At 43.8% G+C, this 13,722-nt stretch overlaps 2 protein-coding genes across 2 annotated transcripts; one reads left to right on the forward strand and one right to left on the reverse strand.

The window, feature by feature from the left end:
• Positions 1 to 35: 35 nt before the first annotated feature.
• LOC112084518 lies at positions 36 to 9,504 on the reverse strand. The gene is made up of 7 exons (XM_024153667.1): positions 9,281 to 9,504; positions 8,232 to 9,162; positions 7,342 to 8,133; positions 7,230 to 7,285; positions 6,300 to 6,990; positions 598 to 1,568; positions 36 to 360 (listed from the first exon to the last, which is right to left on the reverse strand). The coding sequence occupies exons 1-7, from the start codon at positions 9,502 to 9,504 to the stop codon at positions 36 to 38; spliced, it is 3,990 nt and encodes a 1,329-aa protein (XP_024009435.1).
• A 2,019-nt stretch (positions 9,505 to 11,523) lies between these two features.
• On the forward strand, positions 11,524 to 13,495 carry LOC112084519. Its single transcript, XM_024153668.1, has 5 exons — positions 11,524 to 11,713; positions 11,785 to 11,919; positions 11,984 to 12,312; positions 12,361 to 12,705; positions 12,794 to 13,495. The coding sequence occupies exons 1-5, from the start codon at positions 11,524 to 11,526 to the stop codon at positions 13,493 to 13,495; spliced, it is 1,701 nt and encodes a 566-aa protein (XP_024009436.1).
• Positions 13,496 to 13,722: the final 227 nt, after the last annotated feature.

Consider the following 13,722-nt stretch of genomic DNA (forward strand, 5'->3'; position numbering starts at 1 on the left):
CATGTTTTAAAAGGAAAAAGAGCTTTACAAAAAGTTTAAACTCGGGTTCCAAACCAGATCGTTAGTCCCTCGTCATACACCTTATCCCCCTGAGAGCGAATCGTACTTAATCTGTTTCTCACTATCTTGTCCAAGAATTTGATCAGGCGAAGAGGAGGTGATGGGGTATCTCCATGTCGTCTCGCATTCCTTTCCCGCCATAGCCCATACATGGTGGCGTGAATTGCGTAACGAAGCAGAAACAGAGTCACTTTGTCAAAGACTCTGTTATTAGCAAGCCGAAGTATTCTGTTCCAGTCTGTTGTATATTGGTCTCGCAATATACCCTTGACAAGAGCTTCCCAGACCTGAGCAGAGAAAGGACAATTGAAAAATAGGTGTTGAATCGTTTCCAGAAGATGATGGCATAGAACGCAGGCGGGATCCAAGTTTGCATTCCATGTCAGCATCTTTTCTCCTGTTGATACCCTGTCATGCATTGCAGTCCAGAAGAAGAAGGAGAATTTCGGTTTTGAGTGTTTGAACCACACTGTCTCATCCCAGCCACATCGAGGATGAGTTTCCCGAATTAGCAACCAAGTCTCTTTGGACTTAAATCGTGGTTTATACGCATCTGTACGACTCTTCCATTTAACGATGTCTCCACCTGAGGTTGATTGGTTTTTAAGAACCTCAAGTTCATCTTCCACCCGATTTAATACAATCTGTCGATGGCGTCGGCGACGATGTGACCGTAAGACCTCATCCATCCCTGCGTGTAATGGTATTCCCATGTCAATACTACCTCGAGGCCCCAAAAGCTCAATAAGTCTGCCTTGTGTAGACCAATGATCAAACCAGAACGATGTTCCAACTCCATCACGAACCTCCACTTTGTGAAACTGACTTGCCAAAGGTCTCAACTTCAACAATTTCCGCCACATCCATGAACCAGAGCTGTAATTTTCCTTTACCGACCAGAACGACTCTTTCCGAAGTAATGTCATACGAATCCATTTCCCCCAGATGGAGTCAGATGACGATAGAACTCTCCATATCAACTTGAGGCAACTGACTATGTTAGATTCTTTTAGCGGTCTTAGTCCCAACCCACCTTCCATCTTCTTCCGAGTGACAATGTTCCAGGCAATTTTGGTCTTACGAGGATTTAAGTCTGGACCAGACCAAAGAAAAGCGGAAAAAATCTTCTCCAACTCAACGATACAGGAACTAGGCAATCTGAATGCAGTTAACCAAAAATTGCAGATACTCATCAAAACCGATCGGATAAGCTGCAGCCTACCAGCATAAGAAATGTGGCGAACAGTCCAAGAACTAATAGATGCTCGAATTTTTTCAATAAGCGGCTGATAGTCTGCTCGTGTCATCCCTTTTGAGAGAAGTGGTAAACCCAAGTATCTTACCGGTAGTTGACCAGCTGCAAATGTAAAATCAGAGAGTATCAATTCTCTTTCAGCCTGAGGAACACCCGCCATAAAGATAATAGATTTCTCCAAACTGATTCTCAGTCCTGAAATCTTTGCAAAGCTCTCGAAAACCTGCAGCACCCCTTCTACTGTTGAGATAAGCTTGAAGATAACTTAGTCACCAAGATATTAGGAATAGGAAATATTCTTAGGAGTTATCTAAGAATAAGGAAATTCATAATATCATTATGATTAGGAGTTATCTAATCTACTCACTATATAAGAGTTGCCAAAGTTGTGGTAAACCTTATGAGGTTGAGAGCTTTAGTTTTTGAGTTAGTTTTCTAAAGCAATAAAGAGAGTTATTCTTAATATTTGAGTTCTTAAGTTCTTAATCGATCTTCCTAAACTAGATTTGGTATCAGAGCTTAACAAAACCTAAATCTAGCCGATAAACAGAGACGAAGATCATACGATACGATATCATGGGGGATATCATAGCTGCGACAGATAAACCTAAAGAAGGAGGAGTATCTTCTTCAGCAATTCAATGTCCGATGCTAACCAGCACCAATTATACTGTATGGGCTATGCGAATGAGAGTTTGTCTCAAAGTAAACAAAGCCTGGGAAACGATAGAAACAGAATCTACGGATGAAGAAAAGAACAACGTTGCAACAGCTCTTTTGTTTCAATCGATACCTGAGGCATTAGTTCTACAGGTCGGTGAACTACAATCAGCAAAGAAGGTCTGGGAAGCTATCAGGACAAGATATGTAGGAGCAGACAGAGTAAAAGAGGCTCGATTACAAACGCTAATGACAGAGTTCGACCGGCTGAAGATGAAAGACTCCGAAAAAATCGATAACTTTTCTGGCAAGCTATCGGAGATCTCGTCGAAGTCCACTGCCCTTGGAGTAACCATTGAAGACTCCAAGTTAGTAAAGAAGTTTTTAAAGAGCCTACCTCGGAAGTACATCCATATTGTAGCCTCCCTAGAACAAGTCTTGGATCTTAATAACACAAGCTTTGAGGACATTATAGGAAGGTTAAAGGCTTATGAGGAAAGGATTTCTGAGGAAGACGAAGCACAAGAGGATTCAACCACACTCATGTATGCAAACTCAGAAGATCAGACAGGGCAGTCGAACCGTGACAACAATGGAAACTGGAATAATTGGAGAGGTCGAGGTCGTGGAGGAAGACGAGGCAGGGGTCGAGGACGAGGTTACGTAAGGAGAGATACATCATCTGTTACGTGTTACAGATGTGATAAACTTGGCCATTATGCCTCAGATTGCCCAGATCGTCTTCTTAAACTTCAGGAAGCACAAGAAACCTCTTCCAATAGTGAGACACAAAACGCAGATGAGCTACTAATGCACGAAGTTGTCTACTTAAACGAGAAACATTGTAGACCAAGCGAGTACGAAACAAATTCAGGAGATGATGACTTGTGGTATCTTGACAACGGGGCTAGTAACCACATGACAGGAGATCGAAGATATTTCTCTAGTATGGACGAATCAATTACAGGAAAGGTGCGTTTTGGTGACGACTCTCGTATAGACATTAAAGGCAAAGGATCGATATCTTTCACTGATACGAATGGAGAAGCAAGGGTAATGACTGATGTATACTTCATTCCGGATTTGAAGAGCAACATCATTAGTCTTGGACAGGCCACAGAATCTGGCTGTGATATCCGAATGAAAGGAGAGTGTTTAACGATGCACGACGCGAAAGGGAAGCTACTTGCCAAGGCTACTCGATCGAGAAATAGACTATACAAAGTGCGAATGGGTATTAGAGATCAGCAATGCTTACATCTATCAGCTATCAGTGAATCAAGAAGATGGCATTCAAGATTAGGACACATAAATCTCGAATCGATTAAGTCTATGGTGAACAGAGAACTTGTTCAAGGGATTCCAAGTATGAACTTTGAGAAAGAGATATGTGGATCGTGCCTATTGGGAAAACAAACAAGGAAAGTGTTTCCTCAAGCCACTTCTTATCGAGCAACCAAGACACTTGAGCTTCTCCATGGAGACCTTTGTGGCCCCATCACACCGAGTACCTCAGCAGGAAATAGATATGTCTTTGTGCTCATCGACGATTTCTCACGATATATGTGGACAATTCTTTTAAAGGAAAAGAGTGATGCGCTTGCCAAATTTAAGAGGTTCAAAAGTCTTGTCGAAGGAGAAGCAGGTAGCCGTATACAAACGTTTCGAACAGACAGGGGAGGAGAGTTCGTTTCGTATGAGTTCAACTCTTTCTGCGAAACTTCTGGAATAAGGAGACATCTCACTGCACCATACACTCCTCAACAAAATGGTGTTGTTGAGAGACGTAACAGAACCTTATTGGAGATGGCAAGAAGTATTATGAAGGATATGCGAGTACCGAATTTTCTGTGGGGAGAAGCGATCAGACACTCTACGTATCTACTAAACAGAGTAGCTACACGAGCACTTAAGGATAGAACGCCTTATGAACTGTTCAAAAACAAAAAGCCAAACGTAGGACATCTCAAGATTTTCGGATGTATCGCATATGCAAAAGTGGAAAAACCATCGCTAAAGAAGTTGGACGACAGATCGCGTATTCTGGTTCATCTCGGGATAGAGCCTGGATCAAAGGCATATCGTTTGCTTGATCCACAAGCTCGAAGAATTTTTGTGAGCCGGGATGTAGTCTTCGATGAAACAAAAGGATGGAACTGGGATTTAAGAGACTCAAAGGAACGACAAGGTGGAAGCTTCAAAATCACCATCGGAGAATTTGGGAATCACGGTATTCAAGGAGATAATGCCGAAACAGAGCAGGAATACAGAGGAGAGCAAAGAACAGAGCTCCCTGTGACAGTAAACGAAACAGACGATGGTGAGCTTGAAGATTCATACGAAGAAGGGATCAAAGCTCAAGATAATGAGAGTCAAACACCGCCTGTTTTGCGACGATCATCAAGACCATCGATAAAACCAAAATATCTTGTTGATAATTATGTGCTTGTCGCAGAAGAAGAAGGAGATAAGCTTCTAATGTGTCTGAATGAGGAACCTGCGAATTTCGACGAAGCCAAAAACATAAAAGAGTGGAGACTCGCATGCGAAGATGAGCTACATTCAATTGAGAAAAATCGCACTTGGACTCTCGTCGATCTTCCAACAGGAGCAAAGCCGATTGGCTTAAAATGGGTATTCAAGCTTAAACGAAATTCGGATGGAAGTATTAACAAGCACAAGGCTCGTCTCGTCGCCAAAGGATACGTGCAGCGTTACGGAGTTGATTTTGAGGAAGTATTTGCACCAGTGGCAAGGCTAGAAACTATACGACTCCTCATTAATCTTGCAGCTTCAAATAGATGGGAGATACATCACCTGGATGTAAAAACAGCTTTCCTCCACGGCGAATTAAAGGAAACTGTGTATGTATCACAACCTCAAGGCTTTGAGAAGAGAGGAAGCGAAGGGAAAGTTTACAGATTACACAAAGCCTTGTATGGACTTAGACAGGCACCGAGGGCCTGGAATAACAAATTAAATCAAATTCTGGTCGAGCTACAGTTTAGAAAGTGTTCGAAAGAACCCTCTGTGTATCGAAAGGAGATTAGTGGAACACTTTTGGTCGTGGCAGTGTATGTAGACGATTTATTTGTCACAGGTACAAGCGAAGAAGTCATAAAGCAGTTTAAAGGGGAGATGTCTTCAAAGTTTGACATGAGTGACCTTGGGAAGTTGACATACTACCTTGGTATTGAGGTATGTCAACATAAGAATGGAATAACCCTGAGTCAGAATCGATATGCTTTAAAGATTTTGGATGAGGCTGGAATGAAGAACTGCAATTCAACTCATACACCGATGGACCTTGGGTTGAAATTGTCCAAAGCTGAAGGCGAGAAGGAGGTTGATGCTACAGGATATCGAAAGGTCATTGGATGTCTTAGGTATCTACTACATACAAGACCAGACTTGTCCTATTGTGTTGGAGTTCTAAGCAGGTATATGCAGAGTCCTAGAGTGCCACACGGAGCTGCAATGAAACAGTGCTTAAGATATCTGCAAGGAACTACAACTCTTGGGTTAAGTTTCAAACCTCCAGCTACAAAGGTTCCAAGATTGATCGGCTACAGTGATAGTAGCCACAATGTAGACCCTGATGATGGCAAAAGCACCTCTGGACACATATTTTATCTTGGAGAAAGTCCAATAACATGGTGCTCGCAGAAACAAGAGATAGTGGCATTATCTTCATGTGAAGCTGAGTTTATGGCAGCCACGGAAGCCGCAAGACAAGCTATCTGGCTCCAAGATTTATTGTGCGAAGTCATAGGATCATCAAGTGAGAAGGTTATTATTCGGATCGACAATCAATCAGCCATCGCTCTCACCAAAAACCCGGTATTCCATGGTCGCAGCAAACATATTCACAGGAGGTTTCACTTTATCAGAGAATGTGTTGAAAATGGGCAGATTGAAGTGGAGCATGTACCCGGAACTGAACAAAAGGTGGATATTCTAACAAAAGCTTTGGGAAGAACCAAGTTTAAAGAAATGAGGGATCTTATGGGAGTTCAAGATGTAGTAGAGAATGACTTCAAGCTTAAAGGGGAGAATGTTGAGATAAGCTTGAAGATAACTTAGTCACCAAGATATTAGGAATAGGAAATATTCTTAGGAGTTATCTAAGAATAAGGAAATTCATAATTTCATTAGGATTAGGAGTTATCTAATCTACTCACTATATAAGAGTTGCCAAAGTTGTGGTAAACCTTATGAGGTTGAGAGCTTTAGTTTTTGAGTTAGTTTTCTAAAGCAATAAAGAGAGTTATTCTTAATATTTGAGTTCTTAAGTTCTTAATCGATCTTCCTAAACTAGATCTACAGATCGCTTTTTCCCATCAGTAAATACCATAATGTCATCAGCAAAGCTTAGATGTGTAAGTGGTAGGTTTTGGCATTTCGGATGATAGCCAATATCTCTTCGCTGAGCTGCACCATCAAGCTTCTTGGACAGCACGTTCATACAGATAACAAATAGGTAAGGAGAGAGTGAGCAACCCTGCCTTAAACCTCTACTACTTCTGAAAAAACCTGCAAGTTCACCATTTACCTGAACCGAGAAGGAGGCAGTGGTAACACACAGATTTATCCAGTGAATAAACTTGGGAAGGAAGTGCATTGCAGATAGAGTGTTAAGTATGAATGGCCATTGAACCGAATCAAACGCTTTGGAGATGTCAATCTTCAGAGCACATCTTGCCGAAATTGAAACTGTATGATAGTCCTTTACCAGTTCAGTTGCCAAAAGCAGATTTTCCATCAACAGTCTGTCTTTAACAAAAGCTGACTGATTTGGAGCAATAAGTTGTGGCATCAGTCGTTTTAAACGGTTTGCAATGATTTTGGAGATAACTTTGTAGATAATGTTGCAACAAGATATAGGCCTATAATCCTTCATCTCGCTTGCATCAAGTTTCTTTGGAATAAGAGCAAGGATGGTTGTATTAAGACCTTTTGGCAAGAAACCGGTAATGAAGAAAGACTGAATCGCGACAATGAAAAGACTGGCCAGGCTGCACGGAAGAATTCATTCGTATAACCATCAGGGCCCGGTGATTTATTCGCTGGCATCGAAAACAATACTCTTTGAATTTCCTCCTCTGTGACCTCTTTCTCAAGTACGTCGCAATCAGTTGCCGAGCATCGAAAATCCAGTAAGTCTTCTAACTCAGAGACCGAAGCCTCTTGCAGATCCTTTGGTTTCTGTGTGAGGAACTCGTGAAAAAAAAACGCTCAGCTTCGTTTTTAATACCTTCTTGCGTGTTCACTCTCTCGCCACTTGGGCACTGCACTTCCCTGATCGTGTTCCTGGTTTCCCGAAGTTTAACAGCAGTGTGAAATGTCTTATTGTTTTGATCTCCAACCTCCAACCAGTGAAGCTTAGATTTTTGCTTATAGAATTCTTCCTCCAACGTTGCGACTGTCTGCCATCGTTCTAAAGCTTCTGCTTCTTGTCTAATGTTTTCGGAAGTTGGCTGCAGATGTGTTTCACTTTGCTTCTCACACAGAATTTGATACGCCTGATTTACCCTAACTGACAACCCCCCAAATTTCTGCTTGCTCAACTCTCTTATTCCCGGTTTCCACGCTTTAAGTTTCTTTGAAAAACGGAAAAGTGCTGAAGTGGAGTGAAATAATGTATCAGTACGAGACCAATGATCACCCACCAAAGGCAAAAATTCTGGCATTTTCCCAAGGGAATTCATGAATTTGAATGGTCGTTTCCGCTTTGTTTCTTGTACATTAATCTGAACTCTGCACCGAAGATGATCGGAACAACCACCAGCCTCAAAAACACTATATGCTTGAGAGTATTTGTAAAGCCAAGCATCATTCATGAGCACTCTATCCAGTTTTTTACACACAATTCCTTCATCTCTTTTGTTGCACCAAGTAAAGAGAGGTCCATGCCCTCCTAGATCCGAAAAAGAACAGTATCGAACAATTTCCTGAAAATCCCTCATTCCCGACGTTGTAACAGGAGCCACCTCCGAATTTGAATGTTCCTCATCATCCAAAGTCTCATTAAAATCACCCATAATCAACCAAGGCTTATTCCTAAACATTGGAGAGTCTTGATGAGTTCTAAGATCTGCCCACAAACTCTTCCTTTCCTCAACCGTATTCAAAGCATATCTGCCTCCCTCACCCAGTTTCTGACAGTGGAATGTTTTAAAGTTTTGTTGAATCCGCGCACATTCCAGAAGAAACTCGACATTCAGGTAGTTTTGCGAGAGACTTTTTTTCCCATAACCATAGGGGTATCCTTATTAGCTTGGGTAGAAGTCTCCGTTAAAAATCTGTGCTTATTTTTTGAATCACGCGGGAGAGAGGGACGTAAACTACTATCTGTCGTCTCTTTTCGAGCCTGCTGATTTAGTTCGGGGTGATTGCTTGGCAGCGATGCTTGAGAAGCCTGAGCTTGCTCTTGAATAGTTATATGAACCAACTCCAAATTCTCTGTTTCTGTTTCCACAATTTCCCCTTCCTCTTCATTTGAGCTCAGAATCGAGAATTTGGCTTGTGAAATATGAGAGCTTTCAACCTCCCGAACATTTGGTTTATGTGGGCTTCGGCCTACCTTAGAGGGAGAGACTTCTGTCCACTGCTCAGAATTCACATCTACTACTTTCTCTACTACCTTGTCTTTTGCTCCAGATCCTGTATCTCCAGCATCAGCTGGACTTTCTGAAGTAATCGCCACCTCTGGTTCCTCTGTTTGAACCGAAGTCTCAGATTCCTTGTTTCCCTCCACTCGTTTCTTGTTAATTACACAAGACGTATCTAAATGCCCCCACTTATCACATGTTGAACATCTCGGAGGCAACCAGGGATAATTGAATTCCACCAGAGATTCTTGACCATTCTTCGAAAAATTTATTGTTTTCGGCAGTTCCTTTGAGAGGTCTGCGTTCACAAACACTTTTGCAATATCAAATGTCGAGCAAGCAGCCGTTTCCGGATGTAGATGTTTTGGTTCTCCCACCGCACTGGTAATGAAGCTCAACCCCTTCCAGGAAAACATATTCATCGGGACATTTTTCAGATGCACCCAGATTGGAATAGGTTTCAGTTCCGGGATGTCTTCCTCTGTATACGGTGTCCACTTCGAAACCACCATAGGGATATCCGCAATATTCCACATATCCACTTCGAAACCATCATCGAATTTGAGGATTTTGAATCTGGAATTTCATTGTGTTTGCGTTTATCACTTGGATATCAACTTTGTGAGAGTTTTCTCCTTGCGACCAAATTTTGTTGATGATAACGTGAACTTTAGCGACATGCGGTGCCGCCGACAGGAACCGACCAATGACAAAATCTTCCCACAAGGGGGATGGGTTTACGAATACTTCATCAGGGATTTCCACAGATCTCTGACCCTCCGTGTTTGAAATTTGCAGATCATACTTCGTGAGAACATGCTTATTTTGGACTACTGACGCAAAAGAGACTGGTTGCTTGGTTGACGGTTGGGACGCTGGAGGTTCTCCAGGAGGCTCCGGGGATGCCGGGGCAGCCATAGCGGCGCCGGTGAGCTAGCTTGATGACTAAGGAAAACCTAACCCTAATCGCCTTCAGAATCACCTCAGAGCTAAACGCAGCGTTCAAACCTATAATAATCTCACTCTTTTCATGGATCTTTCGTGCATACGTACACTTACTGTGAGATATTATTCTGGTGTTCTGCCATGCGCTGTTTGTTGAGACTTAGTAATTCTCTCTGTTAAGAAATAAGAATGAAAGTTTGAGCTTATCTTCTTCATATTTTGCTCTTCCTCAAGTCTGCTTTCTGCCTTCAAGAGATATGCTCTGTTTGGTGAGACTAATTTTCTCTGAAATTCCAATCTGAGTGTTTTTTCAATAGGTTTCTGTTTGTTCGTATAAGCACGCGAGGTTAATTTGGTAAATATTGTTGAGGGCAGTTCGGAGATTCTTGTTAAATAGAGTCGAGCTCGATATAATGTACTTAAGCGAGGTCTTTTGATCGAGGTGAGAGTATGTAGTTCTGTATTCGCAAGTGTCGAGCTCTTACTCTTTATTTCAGATTACGAATCCCGTAATAAATGAAGTTACAGGGCTATTTATAGTGTTGAGATTAGGTTATATTTCGGTCAGAGTAGATTGGACGGCCGGGCAGGTAGACCTGACCGACCGTCTATCTGGGTGTCGTGCGGGCGAGCTGTTTCACTCATGTCGACGTGGTGAGCTGCTCCTTAAACTCATAAGCCCGTCTCTTGAACGTCCTCGTTTTGGATCGTCGAATGGGCCCTTAGCGACCCTTGATTTCGTTGGGCTTCATCAATTAGCTAACGGGCCTGATCGAAATTACCAAAAGGGGGCTGTGCTCAGCCCACCTACAACAATTGTCCCCCCCAGTCCGTTGATAGAGATGTTACTTCGATATTCAACGCATCGAATTGGGATCTTCCGATTCTCGGGACCTCGATGTCAATTGCGGGGTTCTCGGAATCGAGGTGATACTTGGGAGTTGGAGCGTTGCGTATAATCGTTAATGCTACTAACGAAGAGTCGCGAATAGCGGTCAACTCGAGAAACGAAGAGTCACGAGTGGAAACCTAATTTTCGGGAAACACGTGGAATCCGCATTTAAATAAAATACTGGGACGCGTCCGGGTGATCATTACTCTCCTCGGTAACCGCTACTCTTTCCTTTATATATTCTGCTCTCCTTCTCTTCTTCTCATTTTCTTCTCCGTTGATAAAAAGATAACTTTGCTCTGCCTTCTCTCTAGAGTTTTTCTTTCTCTTTCTAGAATTTATCTTCTCCGCCGTCTCCGTCTCTCTTTCTGTGGTTCGATTTCTCCAATCACGTTTTTCCGATCACGTCATGACATCGAGTGATGGCTTTGGGGAAGCAACGCATCGAGTCGAGCTTGGAGTCTGGTTCTGGTTCTGACCAGGAAACTTCTGGGAACGCAAGCTCCTCTCCCGAGATATCTTCGAGGTCCGACACTCAATCAGAGCGAGAAGAATCGTCGCTGGTTGAATTGACGGACCGGGTTCGTTCTGATGGAGCATCTCCGCGAGGCAAAACCACGAGTCTTCAAATAGTTGCTCTCGAGGAAAATCCACGTGATGGCGAGGCCAAGGAACAAACCGAAGAAGAGGTCGATGAGGGTGGTGAGGAGGAAGATGAACAAGCCGAACAAGTCAGACCTCGTAGGAAAGGTTCCAAACGCAAGGGAGCTATTAAGAATCGCTTAGTCAATATTCCGTCTCAGATGACGGCTCAACGCCTGGAAGAGATGCGATCACGATATGGCTTTCGCGGCGAAATAAGAGCGCCAGGTCCCGAAGATCGACCATGGAAAGCTCTGAAAGGCTGGATCACGCTTTACGAGGCATGGTTTAGTCTGTGTCATCTCTGGGTGCCTCTGCCGAGGTTGCTAACAGACTACGTCGATCGGCGACAAATCGCCTTCTCGTAAATCCTTTCAGCGGGGATCCGTTTCATGGTCGCGGCTCTTTTATTTGGGAGCGAGGTCGGGGTCAACATCGACTGGCGTTTCTTCGAGGAAATGACTACCGTCCAGAAAAAAAACTTGATCTCGGGCACCTACACGATTAAGGCCAGAAAGGATTGCTCCCTTGTCTATCCTGTCAATAGAACACCAAGTTGGGAGGCGTCATTCTTTTACGCGAAAGTTGACGAAGCGTTAGTCGTCGACATGACCAGAGATTTTAGGAACGAGTGGAGCAGAAGCATCTGTAGATCGCTAGTCTGGTCGTGTTTAGAGTTTTCCTTTACCCTTTGCTGATATTTCTTTTTCCTTCTGCAGATCGGAACGTTCAGCTCGGTGCGTATCCAGAAAACTACCACGAAAATCTTCAGAAGATTAGGGCTGTTGGAATACGGCATTGGCCTGAAATACATCGCCGAAGAGTCGAAGCCGCCATTACTCGCATTACAAACGGTAGGTCCGACGTCATCAGCATTTTCCTATAGCTAACATCGTCTGACGTATTGCTTTGTTTCAGCTAGTTGGAGAAGAGAAAACCTTCAAAGGGAGAGATCGATAGAGATGGCTCCGACTCAAGTGAACGCACCTAGCCTTGCCACAAGGCTCAAGGCTAAAAAGGGTGGAAGCAAAGATCAGGGCCCTTCTCCTTCTCGGTCTGAGCGTACAGATCAGGCGACAGTGGTTCAAGAGGAGACTGAGGTAGATCCTCAACGAGATGCAAACCTCGAGTCTGTTGCTGAAGGTGAGATTGCGACTCAGATCGCTGAGCATGATCCTGAACTCGATACGGAGAATCAAGTGGAACCTCGCCAAACAGATGACGAAGTTGAGGAAGCCACGCAATCGGCGAGGCGAGAAGAGAAGAAGCAAAGGAAGAAGAAGAGCAAGAAGCAGAAGGAGAAGGAGGAAGTCGAGGCTGCTCGCCTTGCTAAAGAGGAAGAGGAGGTCACCAAGGCTAAGGCGAAAGGGAAAAGGAAGAAGCCTTCAGGAGAGAACAATGATGGTGATCAAGTCGGCAGCGAAGAGGCGAGCAAACAAACAAAATTCGATCCATTTGGTGATGATAAAGCCAAGGAAATCGATTGGATTTTTTCGTTCGAGTATCCCAAATCGAGCGAACCATTTGTCAACAACATCGACAAATGTGCTGAGTTATTCGAGATGATAAGGGGATCTACCGCTGAAGTCCTTGCTAGCTCCGACGGGGCTTTTAAAGATATGGTGAGCTTCGCCTTCAAGGTATGTTCGTAATCCCTATTCTATACTTTCGTCTGTATTTTGATGATCGGTGAGCTCGACTGAGGTGGTTCCTTTCATTTTTGTTCAGTTCATTGCGAGCTGCAATCGCACGAGGGGGCAATACATGCGCTGGCTTCGGAACGCTGCTACTCGGCTGAAAAATACCCAGGCTGCCGGTCAGAAGGCAGTGAACGAGCGTGATGCCACTATTGCTCAGCGGAGGGTTGCCGAAGATAATTGGCAAACCATGAAAAGAAGGGCGGAGCAGCAGGATGCCGGGGTAAAGGAGTTGACCGAGAAGATCGAGGCGATGAGACTGGAGAATCTAGACTTAGTCAAGAATCTTCAATCGGTTAACGAGGCAAAGATCCTAGCCGAGAAGTCGATCGCTACCGAGGTCGCTCGAGCAAAGCGACATGCTGAGGAGAATATCGAGATGGAAACCACTCGAATCTGGGTGGAGGCTGAGGCTAAGTATTTGGGTCGCATCGACCGGCTGAGGACTCGCGTCGCGGAACAAGAGGCGATCGAGCGGGTGAAGCTTGATCTCGTTGCTCGAGGTACCCTGGAATGCCTCGATCTTTTGAAGGAGAAAGAGATGACTGAAGCGGAGCTGAGAGCCGAACTCGAAGCGACGAAGTGCGACTGCGAACTGAAGCTGGAAAACCTCAGTCTAGCCGATCTTGAGGAGGGTGACTTACCCCCGCCTTTTCCTGACACCCCAAATGGCGGCTCGCACAGCGATGATGATGAGCATCGAGAAGATCTCGAAGGCGATGCTCAGTCTTAGGGATAAACCTCGTTTTCTTTGTTGTTGTATCTCGTTTTCTTTGTCTGTTGTCTTTTTGGACTCGTCTGTAATATTTCCCACCTTGCTTTTTTTTTTAATGAAAATTATTTTATAACTCGCTCGAAAATTTCCACTGTTTTAAACCGTCATAGAGCAACAGATGCGAAGTAAAACTTAGCTTAGTAGAACAATATGTGCAAGGTAAAACTCGGCGTAATAGGACGATA

The sequence above is a fragment of the Eutrema salsugineum genome, unplaced genomic scaffold (assembly GCF_000478725.1).
Source record: "Eutrema salsugineum unplaced genomic scaffold, Eutsalg1_0 scaffold_4, whole genome shotgun sequence".
Classification (NCBI taxonomy): Eukaryota; Viridiplantae; Streptophyta; class Magnoliopsida; order Brassicales; family Brassicaceae; genus Eutrema; species Eutrema salsugineum.

Excerpts from the sequence above, each read along its gene's own strand:
- LOC112084518 (XM_024153667.1), bottom strand. The coding sequence starts at position 9,504 with ATGGCTGCCCCGGCATCCCCGGAGCCTCCTGGAGAACCTCCAGCGTCC. Across the intron at positions 8,134-8,231 it reads CTAATAAGGATACCCCTATG|AAACTGGGTGAGGGAGGCAG; the intron begins GTTATGGGAAAA and ends TTCCACTGTCAG. Across the intron at positions 361-597 it reads ACAGATGCGTATAAACCACG|TTTCTCTGCTCAGGTCTGGG; the intron begins ATTTAAGTCCAA and ends TTTCAATTGTCC.
- LOC112084519 (XM_024153668.1), top strand. The coding sequence starts at position 11,524 with ATGACTACCGTCCAGAAAAAAAACTTGATCTCGGGCACCTACACGATT. Across the intron at positions 12,313-12,360 it reads TTGAGGAAGCCACGCAATCG|AAGGAGAAGGAGGAAGTCGA; the intron begins GCGAGGCGAGAA and ends AGCAAGAAGCAG. Across the intron at positions 12,706-12,793 it reads TGGTGAGCTTCGCCTTCAAG|TTCATTGCGAGCTGCAATCG; the intron begins GTATGTTCGTAA and ends ATTTTTGTTCAG.